Below are 16,513 nucleotides of genomic sequence, written 5' to 3' on the forward strand. Positions count from 1 at the left end.
TGTTGCTAGGCCCTTGCTTGAGCTATAAATTGCATTGGCAGGAGCTTCTCTCTTAGTATGAAACATAAGCTGGTACGGTTCGTGGAAAGCTGTGTTGGAGCTTGGAGGGTGGCTATGGATCGGTTGATGATGCAGAACCAGGGCAAAGAAAGGAGAACGAGATGAGGTTATGCCAGGATAAGAACACTGGTATTTCCCTTCTTTGCTCCTGGCTAAGGACTTCACCTGTAGGCGAGGAGGTTCTAGAATCATCTTGCACATGACTCTCTACCCTGGGCTCTGTGCAGACCTGTGGTTGCCTCTAACAAATGAATGTGACTGCTTAGCAAAGAATGAAAATCGTTCACTTGATCTTTCTTCACTGTGTAAGGTCGCAAGTCCAGAAGAGCTCTTTCTGATATTATGAAGAAGAGAGTCTATAATTGGATTGGCCGCTAGTGAAATTTGGGACAATCATGAGGCCTGGAGAAGGCTGATCAAGGGAACAGCACTGCACAAACGGCTCCTTAAAAAGGCCCTGTAGTGACAAGGACCTTCATTATTTTAGGACTATTCTTTGATGCCAAGATAAAAGTAAATGATGGAACATCATTTCTTAAAAATTTGAATAATAAGGCAGCGGGACAACAATATTTTGAGTACATGAAAGTGCTTTTCAATGTGATGTTTCCCCAAATAGAGCTCCAGGATATTCAGCCCGTGATGCCCCTTGGAGAGGATCTGGAGCCTGCCATGCCAAGCCCGGGAGGGAAGGTCTCTCTGGGAAGCTTTGTGTCCCATAGGGGATCTCATCTGGAAGGACACAGGAGCAGCAGGGGATGGTGCCTCAGGGCGGCCTTACACAGAGTCCTTTGTAGCACACGGGGGAGACACAAAAATGTCCAAGAGAAAGGCAACCTATTTTAGTTTTGAAAATATATAGCCTTTCCAAATGCACCGTTGAAGAAAACAGCCAGGGTTACCTTTCTCAGCGATAGCTCCACATTTGTGTCAGCACTGAAATTATATTTGGCCATAGCTTCTCCGATTTCTCCAGGCTGGGCTGGGGGAGGTGGTCTCGCAGGCTGTGCTTTTTCAGGAGGTGTGAGTTTCTATGAAGGAAAACACTTATTTTTGATCTGTGGTGACTCTGGAAATAATGACCATGGGAGAGGAAAAGGAAAGGACTTACCTCAACATATGAGATTGGAAAAATGCCCACTCTCCCGTGGTGCTCTCCCTCATACCAATTTTGATCTATTTTCCTGAGGATGTAGACAGTATCTCCTTTCTTGAATGACAGCTCCCTGGAACAGACATGTTTCAGTAGGTTTTTTTTCCTGATGTATAGCAGTTGCTCTTAAGATCAACACTCTCACTTGATCTGCATTTGGCTGAGAAATACACTGTCAATAGTAAGTAATCTGCTGAGCCCGGTTACATAAGGATTGTCCTTGCAAACTCTTAGAATTCACTTATCACATTATAACTTCAGACGTGATTTCAAAAGAGAACAAGCGTCAACATCACACTTGATATACATCAAGGGCACATTCATATGAAATTTGAAGGCAGGGGCAGGCTATTGCTGTGTAATCGTTGTTGATAGTGGAGGAGTCATGAAGCTTGGAATAATGGCAGATGGGTTCTGCACTGGTTTTGTTTGTTCTGAAGCTAGTTAGCTAGTTAGCCAGATGCTTGACTTCTCTTTCTGTCTCCTTTTGATGTGCTAAAGCTTACAATAAACAAAGTAAATATTTAGCCTTAGCACTGAAGGGCCATTAGCAGAAAAATTTTTATTTATGCATCCTTGAAGCTGGTTGTCAGGCATGTAGGTGGAATGTCTTGATATGGGATTTACTTTGTGGAAAGAAAAAGATCTTCTATTCTTCAATGGAGCACAGAGATAGACATGTTTTAAATATGAAGACATGTACAAATTGCTGTTGCCTTCTTTATATCTTTTTTTAAAAAAAGATGTAGTTATTTATTTTAGAGAGGGAGTGAGAGAGCACATGAGCAGGAGGGATAGGAGGCCAGAAGGAGTGAGAGAGAGGCAGAGAAACAGACTCCCTGCTGAGTGCAGAGTCTGATGTGTGGGGGCTCCATCCCAGGACCCTGAGATCATCAACTGATTAAGCCACCCAGGCATCCCTAGATCTTTGTTTTTTAAAAAATAAAAATATTTTCGAGATACTAACTATGCTTTTCCATCTGGGCTATTTCTAAGAAGAAGCTTAATTACCTGCTTCTTTCCTAAGCAGGTAAATGTGGGTATGTAATTTGAAGTTCTAAAGACTTAACTTATTTTGGATAATTCATGCCTACCTTCTCATGCTCACTGCATCTGTTTTTTTCACGGCTTCATTATCCAGGGAATTGTGTCTCTTTGTTTTTTTGCCTCCATAATTATGTTTTGTTGGAGGACACTCATTTCCTATCTTTTCCCAAGAGCCCCACTTTCCTAGACATCTGCCTTCCTACTCCTGAATCTTCTGCATTGTTTTGTTCAGAGTCTGGAGTTGGATCGTGTATTTGGGGCGAATAGATAATGAAGAGACAGGTGGATATCAGAAGTGGAATATTTCTCATTGATTGAAAGCTTGAATTGGAAAAAAAAAAGACCACTGTTGCATATTAAGAGAATGCACAATTAGACATGCGAAAATCTTCACATTGAGCACGCATTACATTTTCAGTAACCCTAAAGACAAAGGAGATTCCTAGAGCCTCACATTCAAACACAGTACTTCCTTCTTTTATGCAAGTGCCCGATGTAGAAAACAAAAAACTAAAATATTTCATGTTTACAATCCAACAGCTTTATTAGCACTGAGTGTGTTTTGTTTCTGGAAAGGAGACTAAGAAGCGGAGCTTTTTGTTTTTAAATGTCGATTGGAGAAAATGAACTTTCTCTTTTACAGCTGAAAAGAAATCTTTTCCATTTCTAAAGGCTAGTATTTAAAATTTTGATGGCAAAAAAATAAAAAAATAAAATAAAAATTTTGATGGCTTCTAGGTGAAGGACAGAAACCTCACTTAACAGTTTTCAAAACTATGTCCCTCTCATGTCAGACCTTGAGTTTCTGAGCTGCATTATGGTAAGCTTGCTTCTTCCCTCCTCTAAACCTTTTGAAGGATGGCCATTGACAACCTTTAGAAATGACATTTTATTTCTTTTTCCTATTTAACAATTGAGACATTACCTTTGGTGAATTACTGAGCTGTATTTTTAGAAATGAGAGTTTTTGCATTCGGTAAAGAAAAATAGCTTTTAAAATGGATATTTAATAAAAACAGATACCTCTACCTGTCTCTTGTTTATAAGATGTTAGGCACAAAAAGCACTTACATCTAGCTATTAGTTAAGAGCACTTCCGTGACATTCAGTGCTTCTGGGTGTGTGAGCCTTTTAAAGCCGCGTGAATCATCTATAACCTCGATTTTTGTGTCAAATCGGGTAACTACACTGGGGGCTGCTCTCTACATTTCCTGAGAACAGCACGAGAGGAATATGATTAAGCTGCAATTGGATCAGTTTACTTATGGTATGTAGGAAACATTTTTTTTTTCCAAAAATATGGGATGGCTTCCATGGGTGATTATTTAATGGATTTCTCTGAAGGCTTACAGAATTAGATTTTGTGGGCCTAGAAAGGCAGGGGGTGGTGCAGGCAATCATTCAGAAAGGCTGTGCCATATAAAAGCCTCGAACCTTTTACTAACTCTGAGCTTTTGTAATGAGGACATGGCCTTGGAGGACAGTTGTAAGGCTTGGTTGGCACTTGGAGCAAACAAAATCCAGCGACACAATTAACACCCCAATTAACACCCTCTGCACTGCACATCATCTTTCTCTCAAAGCTTGTTTCTTATTAAGCCTTCTTAAAAAGCTGTGAGCACTGGGTGGATACCTTTCCTTTGTCATATGCCCTGTCATTCCTCCGGGTTTCATACATTTAAAAAAGCTTTTGATTGCTTGTCACAAGGAAGAAATGAAATATACATGTTCTGTATCATTATTTTGTAAAATCGGCAAGCATTGCATCCTACAAATCATTACACCGTACCCAAAGAGCAGTAATAAGGACTAGAGTGTAGTAGAGACAAAGCAGATGTTATTTATCTCATCCAAACCCCCCCCCCCCCCCAAAAAAAAACCCAAACAAACTTGTAAGCTTTTCTTCAGGATTTTTTTTTTAAACACAAGATTTAAGCCATGTTTGACATCTTAATTTCTAAAAGAGCATTCTCCTATTTAGTTCATTTCCCCATCTCAGCAGTATTACCAAATTCTAAGTGATTTTATTCTTTGTATGTCTTATGTCAGAGACAGTTTCTAGAGCCATTAATTAATATAATATGCCTTTCTACAAATGAAACATTTTTGTTATTGGATATGCTCAGTCTAAACAACACAGGGAATTTAATGCCAATATACAATGATTTCAATATCTTGAATTCTAATTGGAAACCAAAGTTTCTTAAATTGGATCTAAACACACATGGGCCATGCATAGCTGGAAGATTCCTTCCTATTTAAGCCTCCTTATGTGCTTAGTATTAGCTTTTCTTAACCACATGCCCATTTGATGAACAAGTTCCTAAGGACAGAAGGTTTTTTTTTTTTTAATTAATTTATTTATTTTTATTTATTTATTTATTTATTTTCGGCTTATTGAGTAATTGTTCCCACAATGTAGCTGGCATTAGTTTTAAGAACTAACAGTTTGTGTCTGGATAACATTGCATTAGAAGTAGTGACTTTTATTATTTTTTTTATTTTTTATTTTTTAAATTAATTTTTATTGGTGTTCAATTTACCAACATACAGAAAAACACCCAGTGCTCATCCCGTCAAGTGTCCGCCTCAGTGCCCGTCACCCATTCCCCTCCAACACCCGCCCTCCTCCCCTTCCACCACCCCTAGTTTGTTTCTAAGGACAGAAGGTTAAAAAAAAATCCTGCAACATAGAAGTATGAAAACACCAACATCGAAAGACCACAGGAGAGATTTTTGCTCAGAATCTCGAAGCTTTGAGTGTTAAGCCATGGAGATTTGACTATAGGAATCTTTGGACACAGTTCTATTCTTCTACCCTACAAATTATCCTAGCTATAGTTAAATAAATAAATGTTATCAAATTCTCCCCGTTACTGTTAATTACTCCCCACACTTTACTTTTCATTCTTGACATGAAAATTCTAGAAACAAATATCCTTAGTTTCGTTTTGTTTTTCCTATCCTTTTGAACTCACGGTGCTCTAACATGTTTAGTGTCATTTAAAACTCAATGTTTCTCAACTACAAATGAAAATAAAATGAACCCTCTCCCAATTAATTGTGAGGGAACCACTAGTTATAGTCGATCGCCGAATTGGGACTTAGACCTTATTTGTAATACATGTCATTGCTATAGTTACGTCTTAAATATTACTGAAGTTTTTAAAGCCACCCTACATCATATAATGAACACTTATCTTACTTACTTAGATGTCTGAGCTTTAAAATCATAAACAGCTTTTGCAGGCAATTTCTGAAAGGGAAGGTAAACAATTAGCACTAACTTACAATTCGGATTTTTTACAAGAAACCAATTTCATGTAAATTAAAGGGAAGTGAAAGCACAAGGAATGCTTAAACATATATAATGTAAGTCCTTTCTGCGATTTATAAATCAATCAATTAGTCCTTCATTTTGGTATGTAAACTAGTAGATGACTTTTTCATCATAACTACCGAATATCATATTTCCTCCTAGAAACTAAGGAAGATGAATGCTGTAATAGGGTTCTGCATAGGGTTCTGTCCCAGGTATAATTCTGGCTTTTCCTGGGATAACTGCAGAGTGTCAGTTGCTTTAGTCCTATATATTGACAGAACTCCTTCATGATCATAATAAAACGGCTGGGAAGAGTCAGGGTGGAAGCCATTATCCCTTTTGCTAGATAATTATCCACCTAGTAGCAAAGAAATCCTAGCCCAGTTATCACTGGGAAGCTAGTGAGTGACCCAAAGCACAGGCTTGGTCATCTTGCATTCTCTGGAGGGCTCAGGAATTCCTTAGCACATGGGAAGCCAGCTGCTCACCCCTTTTAGTCCTGGTAAGATGTGATACACTCTCACCTTCGATCACCCTGTACCCCACAGCTAGCCACTCCAGCATTTCCTTCTCCACTTCCCAGTAATCCCCTCATCCCACTCTCTTTCCCTGTGAGTCTGTGAACTTTAGGCAAACTGGAACATTCCTGACTTCTCTGAGGGTCCCGCAGGTACCAGACTATAGGAGACACCTGTACTGATTCTCCTGGAATGGCTGCCAGTCTCAGACTGGCTTTTAGTTGCCACCAGATGACTCCAAGGTAGCCTGAACCAGAGCTCCGGCCTTGGCTTGGAGCTGTGGACACAGAGCTAGTTGGTAGGTGGTTCCTAGGAGGAGTGATTTTTCAGGGCTGTTCTCCAACAGAAGCAGGCCAGCCAAAATTATATATGTCATATCTATATTGATTTGCAACACAGATGACCTAGCCGCCCCCGCCTCCCCCCAGCAGGGAAGTTTGTACAGGGAGATCTTCCACAACGAGGCAGCCCAAGCTCACCACTCTCACACAGTTGTTAATTCATGGATGTCAGGTCAAGACTCGGAGGGGCCTGGCTGCTCAAGCTGGGCTGCCCTTGGGGGAGATCTGTAGTGAGGTTCGTGGTATATACTGCTTGGAGTCCTTTGTTTCTCTCCTGTCATTTTTATGTTCTTAATCTAGGTTCTTTACTGGTTTTGGACATAACTTCAGGTGACAGGTGCTTGACCAAATATACTGCAGAGAAGAGACTCAAGTAGCACTAAACAAACTACCTCTTTTTCTGGAGTTCCTCTTCTGTCCCGAGGTACACTTCTCCCCAGGTCACTCATGGTGGATGCGTAACTTCTAGGGGACTCGTGGTCTATGGGGAGAGGACGGGGACAGAGTGAGTACCCGCTGAATTAAAAGCTGACCCTTTTAGCCATTTTTCCCTGGTGGCAACTATTTCCTCCTTCAGACTTGGAGAGACAACACAGTGGAAGACATGGGCATAAAACTCATCGGTAATTATAAAGTTGGGATAGAAGACACAAAACCAAAGCATTTCAAAAAAGGAAAAAAATAATCTGGGGTGGCAGAAGCATTATAATCACAAATATAATTGTTATATTGTTGAGGAAGCTATGCTGCAGCACCCGGTGTAGACAATTTATAGTCACAGGGATTTCTCATCTCAAAGATTGAATACTTTCTAATCCTCCAACTTATCATGACCTTTATAGGGCCCACAGAAGATGGACAATTTGAAATTAGCAACAGTTTACAAAAACTAAAACATTTTGTGGAACAATTTAAGAATGCAGTAATGAAAAAGAAAAAGAAAGAACGTATGATGATGGACGAACTATGGTTGTGTCCATTCCCCGTCCCCATCCCTGCACCCCAATCGTTAAATATTCATTGAGTCTGATATGATGTCATCTGAAGACTTAAAAGGCCGCCTTTATCTTCCCTTTTGCTCAACTACCTTATCAGAAGGTATATATTTATTCCAAGAAACAAAGAAATAAAAATTCTCTAAACAGAAAGTATCATATTGGTTGCCAAACTGCTCATGAAATACTGAATTGCTTTTGTTCACCTTAAAACAAAACAAAGTATAGATAATTACATGACAAAATTATGATTACAGCTATTTCTTAACGGTCTCATACTCTATAGATTTATATATGGAAATGTAACTAGAGGCTAAAAGTGTCCCAGTAATCTCTTATAGAATTTTACTGGTGTAAGTGATCAAAATTAGTAAATTCTTTCTCTTAGCCTTTAACAATTTAGTTATACTGGTTAACAAAAGTATTAAAAATAAAACAAATACAGCTATAAAGGCAATTCATAAAAAGAAAATATTGTTTAAAGATTTTACTCCTTTGACTATAAGGAAGAATTGTCTACTTCACAGCAGGTGGGGGTATCAGTTATGTGACATATAAGGATAAAGGTCTAACTCTATGAATTTCAAAGTCTTTAGACTTAATAAGACAGCATCAGCATGGCCACAAACATTTCAGGTAAAACTCAATCAGTTATTTTCAAGAAAGAGAGAGGATTATATGCTATATATTTTCTGTTTTAAATTCATATACTTATATGATCATAGGGCTCTCATACTGATCATTAAAATGTAAATTACTTTTACTAATCCTTGGAATGTAAACTATTTTTCAAGTGGGCTAAACAAATTTGGAAAGTAAATATTTTATTTAATTGAAATGCATTTCAAAGCCCCCTTAAATCATGTTTCAATAATATACTATAACTGTGCATAACATTTAGAGGTGATTATTGATCTGCTTAATTGAATAACTGGAATTGTCCAATATTGAAAAACTAGAAAAGGTAGCTAGGTTACTAAAAATTTAAGTTATGACATGTCTCAATCAGTGAAAATTTCAGATTGTAGGCATTGATTTAAAAAATTCTAAATTTATTATTTTTGCAGCATGTGGCAGTAGTATAAATAAAAGCAAAGATAAATACTAATAAAATAAGCGAATTGTGCAATGGCAGATAACGACTGAGCCACATACGTTATATGCGTGGGAAATCTGAATCATCTTTTTTTTTTTTTTTTTTTGGCCTATAGAGATTATATTTTGGCCTATAGAGACAAATTCTGAATTACTAGGAGTTTGAATCTCTTTTCTCCTACCTACTCCCTAAATGACTTTTTGGTCAAATCTCTTGTCCTCCCTGGGTCTCGATTGTAAAACAGTGCTTATAATAACACCTTTCACCCAGGTTCAGGCCAGTGTTAATGAGACAATGTGTGCTAAGCACTTTGCCGTGTCCCGTGCATAGAAGACTGTTGATAATCCAAATGTCAGCATGGAATATTCTTTCCAGCTTCTTAAAATTTATATAGTAAACAGATGTACTTAAGAATTGTTAAAAAGAATTGTATGAGAATGTCAACACATCCTTAAAAAAAAACTCAAAAAATGTCCTCTGCACTTGAAGTCCTATTTGCCCTATGATGCCACTGCAAGGTGATAAACCATCTATGAAAATGGGCTTGGGAGTCACGTTGAGTCCAGCGCCTCAGGGAATGTTGAACCTACATGGTCTAATTCAAATGTTGCTATAGGATTCTTTCAGTGGAAATAGATAATAAATAAATAAAGCAATGGAAAGGCAGAGAAAATGAAACACACTGAGTGATGGAGATGAGATTTCTGTATATATAGCTTAAAGATACGTTCACAAAAATTTTATTCCATCGTGTCCTTTAAATGAATTTAAACAAATCCTATTCTTTTTTCATTTTCCACCAATTACTACATTATACACTTCAGTTTTGCTTCCTGAGTGTTTTAATGCAGTATCTTTATATTGAATGTAAGCAAATGATTTATTGAGTGAATATAACTTTATAATGTTAATATAAAAACAAGGGAAAAACTATTTGTTAAATTTCTCATTTTGATTCATTTTACAACAAAAAAAGAGTTGTCAGTCTCTTAAGGATACTGATACTCAATCATGGTCTCTGTCTCGAAATCCTTTTAAATGGTTAAAATGAGTTTAATTTGTGCTCTTGATATAAGTTGTGCCAGCCCTAACATTCAGCTACAAGATGGTTTTCCCTTTTGATTTTGAATGAGCAAATTTTTGTGAATTGGTGGTCACTTTAAGCCACACATTGAGTCCGAATATCACATGGGCAAATGAGACTATTCAGTGAGACATGTTTGCACAACAAGCATTTGCTTCAAAACACATGACGATGCCAAGTGGTCTCACAGTGTAGGAATGATGAGATGTAGGGATGGAAAGTGAAAGAGCTGGATGGTGGGTGTCTGAACCACAAGGAAAAAGAAAGAAAAGTTCATCCACCTTGGAGACTCTGCATACTCTCATGGTCTTGGTGGTGGTAGTTGGAGGCGGTGTCCACATCTGGGAAAGAGGCACTGTGAGGCATTCTCCCACAGTCGTTCTGGTACAATGGGCAATGAATAGCACCATCTGGAGGCAGTGGGTGGAAAGGCTGGTGCATGGGGCTCCTTTTTAGAGCTTTGAGTGATGAGTTCCTCTCTGGAATATCTGGCAGCAGTTCACTGATAAGACGGTGCAGTATACTGTTGTCTGGTAAACTTCCCCTTCTCTTTTCAGCTTTAATTTGGTCACAGATGTCTTTAAGGGCAGAGTCTAGGGCCTCAAACACAGATGCTTTACATTTTGCCTTCTCAGTCTGTTTTTTGGGGGTCGAATTTTTTTTCCTGCGGAAAGGCACGGGACTGACTAGAAATGCAAGTTTAGAAAGGCCAGGGTCCATTTCCTGTCTCCTGGGCTCTTCAGAGTTTTCATGTTTGGCTCTTTCATGTTTTAGCATTGTGGTAAATCGAGTGTAGGAGGCAGGGCATCTGCCTTTGCAGGAGCTGATGAGGTGCCGGTGATGGTGGTGGTGATGGTGGTGGTGATGGTGGCTGGATCCATAAAAACTTTCAGAGGATGTGAAAGAAAAGTGATCAAAATCACTCTCACTGCAAAAGGATGATCCTTCCACGTGAATGTAATCACTGTGGTCGGACACAACTCCGTCTTGGTCACTATCAGAAAACTCCATATGAGTTCTCGGTTGCTCATCACTGGTGACTTCAATATGAATTGGCACGACGGTTTTAGGCTTGTAGCTTCGTTGTACATGAGAAGGGTGTCTACTTTGACTTTCTTCCTCCAGCAAAGACTCAATGGAGAATCGCCTTTTGGGACACAAACCGTTTTGTGGAGGTTCTAGGGTTATGGGAGACAACATCTCATCTCCTAAATTGGGCATGGATTTTGACTTTTGAATCAACTTTTCAAATTCTGAAATGCGGGTCGGGACCATGTCCCTGGGCACCTCCTCAGTGGAAGACTGGCTCCATCCATGGAGCAGGCCCTTGTGTTGCTGCTCCTTTTCATACTGCATTATTCTTGACTTTACGGAGCAAATTACCTCTGAATTCATCAAATCCTTGCGGTTAATGCGGTGCATTTTCTTGTACATTTTTAGGAACCCTGGAGCGTCATGGGCTGACCTGTGCCGGAGCCTTGATCTGCCATTACTGCGACCCTCCTGGATGTAGGATGAAGCCCATGTTATGGGGCAGCTCTCTTTGGAATCCTCTTCACATAACAGAGAACCCATACTTTCTGACTTGGTTTTTGGGTCAGGGAAGCTATCACAGTCATCATTTAGGAGATCATCGCAACTACGGGATTTGATTTTGGGGGAGACAGTTTCTTCAGTGCTGCTCCAGATCTCTGCATTTTGTCGGGCCATTTGCCAGCCATTCTTGAAAGTAATGGCCCTCTGGGAGTCACGAGGGACATCCAAATGCTGTCTGTAAGTGTTACAGTAATCTAACTCATTGGAGGGGTTGCCGTTGAGCCCTGAGTAACCATAAAGGGATGGACATATATCATCCCCACCTTTTAATCCAGGGCAGCGTGGTGGAAGAGAGACATTTGGAGAAGTTAAAAGGTTCACAAAGAGGAGAGCATGTCATTTAGCATCAGACAGCAAAGCAAAGAGAAAGCAGTTAGCGTGGTTTGTTCTAGACACTGATTGTTATACGTGCAGCTTCAACTTTAGAGAAAGGAAGCCTAATTCTAAAGCCAGGTAATACTTTTTCAATGAAGGTAGCTTTGCAGATTTTAGAGTTAACAAAACCACATATAAGAAGTAATTAGCGTAGCTAATAGACCTATTTTTATTGTGTTCACACATCTTTCGGCAAACGTGGTATGCCAAAAGCACTATTAATAGTACCTTGAAAGTTAATAGCATGACCTGGTGGTAACTGAAAGGTTTAACAATTAAGGCCAAAAGTGAGATAGAATTAATCAACTTAACAGGGTCAGGATTTGAGTCTCATTTGGTTTATAATGATAAAGAGGTAAAGAGTAATTTATAAATTTGCATTTAAATACCACTTCCATAACTGTATCAAATAATTTTTCATGGGCATTAGTCAGAAAAAGCAGTGAGACAAAGTATTTTCCAAAATCGCAAAATCAAGATGCTGTGAACTACTGCTGCTACTATTTTTCTGAGAAAAAAAAAACTAAGAGCCTCTTTACCTAAATGAATTTACCTTTTTAATTGCTCCATTTTCAACCTTTTACGAGGCAGGTTCTCATAAGGATAACTGGATATAATATAAAACATGCATCAGAGATAAATCCATCTTGCTTTTTTCTGGGGAGGTTGTTTTTTTAAAATGTTTTGTAATTTGAGAATAGAGAGCTAAAACTGACCTAAATTTGGAATATGTTTGGAAACACTCTTTTCTTTTGCTCCGCTAGGTGAGCTAATAAATGAAAGGCCAAAGTACATCTAAATGGGAAATTTCCTTCTTAGGAGGAAACCTAATGAAAGAAAATACCAGTATTGATAGTTCCTGCCTTACAATCTTACCCACGTTTTTCAAAAGTAGATAAGCACATGAGGTAGATATGTAATATTTGGGACATAAAGTTGACTTAACACTCCCCAGGATAAAAACATTCATCTAAATTAATCAGAATCATTTTGGTTTTTGGGTGCTATCCAAGCATAATAAATCAATGGTATTTCATGACTTATTATCTTAAGGTATTCATTTGCATAAATGAGTAGAATGTGATAAAAGTATCTCTGTCAATATGACGAAAGGTGTCATAAAAGGGGCTCACTCCTTCTGAACCTTCTAGGTAGTATATACCATTGACTGGGCTGTGGAAGGCGACTAGGGCCTGCCTCCCTTCTATCCTGGAGTCCACTCATCCCCACCTGCCTGTCTTCTGCACACATACCAGCTACCGCTTAGCTTTAATTATCACATGGCAACCCTTGTAGCACTTAGGTTAATACGTGTAGTTGACTCTGTGTTATATTGTGGACACGTCTGTTAGAGCTCAGCTACTTCACACACTTCAAATTCCTTCTGTGTTCTCTTTCAACCCCAGGAGACTGGGGGCGGCTGTGGGGCCCCAAAAGCTGTATAGCCTTGGGTACCTGCAGATGCTGGTTCAAGCCTCAGCCTCCATCTTGGGAATATTCTGGTCAGCATGGCAATAATGCTCTAAGCAGTCTTTCAACGACCCTGCCCTCTCTCAACAGAACTTGCTGAATTTCCAACGAGGAGAGGCAGGTCATATGGGAAAATGGCGTGGTGATACCTAAATTTCCTAAGTATGACTTGAAACCAGTTAGTTCTTCCTAGTGGAATGATCTGAATCAAACACCATGTTCCATGCAGAACATGGATATTCTAGCATCTATATGATTGTTCACCAAAATATAGAACTGGTGACTAAACCACAACTTCAGTAGGTTAGACACATTTTTATCTAGAACAAAGTAATTAAAAAAAAAATCAAAGTGTTTTAGGCAATAGTGTTCTTTGTCACTACTTCTAATTCCTATTCTAGAAACGTGATTAACTTTACTAGTTGTAGTGAGATTAGAATATTTTTGACAGTATGCAAACATTTATAAATGTGATCTTTTAAAAGCCTGACAATAAGTTAGATACTTTGAATTTGTCCAAGAAAACCCCAAAAATGATATATTTGGAAGAAAAAAAGCATGAATATACCAGATGATAGAGTCCATGGAGCCCCTCAAGTGGCTCACCAGTCTGACCTAGTCTGTGTGAGAAAAGATGGTTATTGTTTTGAAATGATGTTGTAGTCAAGATGCTGTGTTTAAATGCTAGCTGTCTCTGGATGGTTATCCTGGACCAGCTCTCCCAGAGTCCCTCAGTTTAAAATTAAGCTAGTAAACTGCTTACATGTCAATCTATTATTGCTCACCTTTTGCTCTTGAGGGTGAAGAAGGAGAGGAACTGATGATATAAGACTTTGTCAGGGTGGTGCTTGGTCCTGGGAGGTCCGCTCCACCTGGGCTAGTCCTGCTCGCACTGGGATCCACGCCCCGGGGTGGCCCCACTGCAGGCTCGCTCTTCCTCCTTTTCCTAAAGTCACTGGCCATGCTCGCAGAACTATAAGAAGGAATCAGCTTCAGTTAGGCTGGTGTTGGAGGAGGTTCACCTGTGAATCAGGACGACTGGTGGAATGGGCTAGTGATCACGGTACAACTCTTACCCTCTATTCCCCCAAACTATAGTTTGAAGAATTCAGCCCTTGATATTAAACATGATTTCTTTATAATAATCTCTTTAAAAAAATTCACAGACAGTACGTTTTTTTAAGAGAAGTTTTAGGTTTACAGAAAAATTGATTGGAAAATAGAGTTCCCATATACTCCCTTTCCTGGTGCAGTTTCTCCTATGGTGACATCTTTTATTACTGTGATACATTTATTAGTTGATGAACCATCTGGACTCATTATTATTAAATGTAATTAAAGTCCATCATTTATATTAAGGCTGTTTTCTGCCTTATCTCCATGTCTTTTGGTGGTGTGATAGCTCGTTTCTTTTTATTGCTAAGTACTATTCCATCATATGGATGCACCAGTTTGTTTATCAATTCACCTACTGAAAGGCAGCCTGGTTGCTTCAAGTTTTGGCAGCTATAAATAAAGCTGCTAAAAAAAAATAAAGCTGCTATAAACATCCATGGGCAGTGTTTTGGTGTGGGTACAGGTTTATTTATTTATTTTTAAAAAGATTTTATTTATCTGACATAGAGCAAGAGAGAGAGATCAAGCATGAGCTGGGAGGAGGGGCAGAGGGAGAGGAAGAAGCAGACTCCCCCTGAGCAGGGAGTCTGGCTCTGACTCCGGGCTGGATCCCAGGACCCCGACACCATGACCTTAGTTGAAGGCAGACGCTTAACCTACTGAGCCACCCAGGCACCCCTGGATAGAAGTTTATAATCCATGTTTTCAAGTAAAAATTCTCCTTTTAGTGTGATATGTTATGACTGACCATTCAGTGTTGTGATTTGTGTCACATATCTTTTCTCTAGAAAGAAGAGTCCCAACAATGTGTCTATATCCAGAGAAGGCATGCCACAGTGGAAGAAAAGACTCCAAAAAGGAAAACTTCTGGTGAGACAAATTTCTCTTACTTCAAGGTTTCCCTATGGCTTTTCCTACTACTCTGAGCTTGAAAACCTTACACTGGAATTCTTTTTCTTATTTAAATAATGAATGACTAATAATTTGGCCAGCAAGCAAGCTATTAAAGGGGACTTTCACCCAGATGTGTGAAATGGCATCAACAATCTACAATGGCAGGTAGTTTTTATCACGTTCTGGGTCTGAATACAGTGTCATTTAAGACAAACACCAGGGAATGGGAGATACGCACTACCCACTATGCCGTCTGTCAAATCATCACATAAAATTACATCAACAACAGCAGTTAAGAGCACCACCAGCTCCCATGAGTCAGCAATACGTGATTTGCTTTGCTGAAATTATTCTCTGGCGTAGCCTGCACAGCAAGCCTGTGTGAGGTGTCCATGCTTATCCCTATTTCATAAACGAGTGAATGGAACACACACATTGCAAATTGCAAATAGAGAGATGGGGCCAGACCTCAGAATTTGTCTGTGTTCTCCTAAAGAGGATGTCCTTCTTCTCCTAGACCTGTTTCTGCTGTCCCTAATCATGTCATAAGAGGGTCTGTGTGTCTTTATAGCAGTCTTCAGGTCAGATTAGAACTCTAAAATTCAAACATTTTAGGAGCATAGATAGATGTAAAAGATATAAAAGGAGGACTTGGAGCTTTTTTCTTAGTAACATTGATGCCATTGGATGGCACTCATGAACCCAATTTGCAAAGGACCCAATTTACAAAGTTTTTGACTTATGTTGATAAAAATCTATAGAAGAGCAGATTAATGTTATATCAACATTTGTTGTCGAGGGCACAATATGGCTGAGAGTTTGTATTATTCCCTATTGCTATTGAACTGTGTCCAAATTTCTACAATGCAAAAAGTAAGTGTGATATTTAAAGTCCACCAACAGAAGTTACCTCGGCAGACTCCTTGAGGGTTAGGGCTAGAGGTTACAGGTTTTTCTGGTTCAATTCTAGTTTGTTTCTGCTCCTTGCGAACTGTGTGAACTTGGTAAGTGATGTGACCTAAGTTTCATTTATGCAGAGATAGAGTGGGGAAGATAGTCTTTAACTCATTGTGGTGTCTTAAGGATTAAATATATTTAGGTACCTAGAATGTCTGGTACACAGGAGGCCCTTGTTTATTGGCAGTAACAATGTTTCTGATTTGTGTATAATAAACAAATATATGTAGAGTATAATTTAGAAATTTTCTAGTAATTTATAAATTTTTCAAATATACTATCATACGTATCATCTAACAGTATTGCAAATTAGATTTTATAATTCCCATTTAAAGAAAAGAAAATTGATTTTAGAGGAGACAGAGAAGGGAAGAATCTCTTGGCAAAGGAATCCAGAATTATTTCACTTAATTTTCATAAATTTTTGAATATGAGAATGGAAAATGATACAAAAACAAAATAAAACAACTTCATAAAGTATGGTGCTCC

General features: G+C 38.9%; 1 protein-coding gene and 1 long non-coding RNA gene across 45 annotated transcripts in view; one reads left to right on the forward strand and one right to left on the reverse strand.

Annotated features, from left to right (window-relative positions):
* LOC121489143 overlaps positions 1 to 11,188 on the forward strand; it is a 56,253-nt gene extending 45,065 nt beyond the window's left edge. For both annotated transcript variants that reach the window (XR_005987282.1, XR_005987283.1), the window contains exon 4: positions 11,057 to 11,188. This is a non-coding gene — a long non-coding RNA (uncharacterized LOC121489143). The remainder of the gene's footprint in view (positions 1 to 11,056) is intronic.
* Positions 1 to 16,513, reverse strand: part of SORBS2 (sorbin and SH3 domain containing 2) — a 215,651-nt gene that overhangs the window by 26,520 nt on the left and 172,618 nt on the right. For all 43 annotated transcript variants that reach the window (XM_041751708.1, XM_041751706.1, XM_041751704.1 and 40 more), the window contains 5 exons: positions 13,843 to 14,030; positions 6,834 to 6,922; positions 5,470 to 5,516; positions 1,172 to 1,286; positions 963 to 1,091 (listed from right to left, as the gene is read on the reverse strand). In XM_041751708.1, coding sequence (XP_041607642.1) covers positions 963 to 1,091; positions 1,172 to 1,286; positions 5,470 to 5,516; positions 6,834 to 6,922; positions 13,843 to 14,030 — 568 coding nt within the window. The remainder of the gene's footprint in view (positions 1 to 962; positions 1,092 to 1,171; positions 1,287 to 5,469; positions 5,517 to 6,833; positions 6,923 to 13,842; positions 14,031 to 16,513) is intronic.

Source organism: Vulpes lagopus, chromosome 4 (assembly GCF_018345385.1).
Source record: "Vulpes lagopus strain Blue_001 chromosome 4, ASM1834538v1, whole genome shotgun sequence".
NCBI lineage: Eukaryota > Metazoa > Chordata > Mammalia > Carnivora > Canidae > Vulpes > Vulpes lagopus.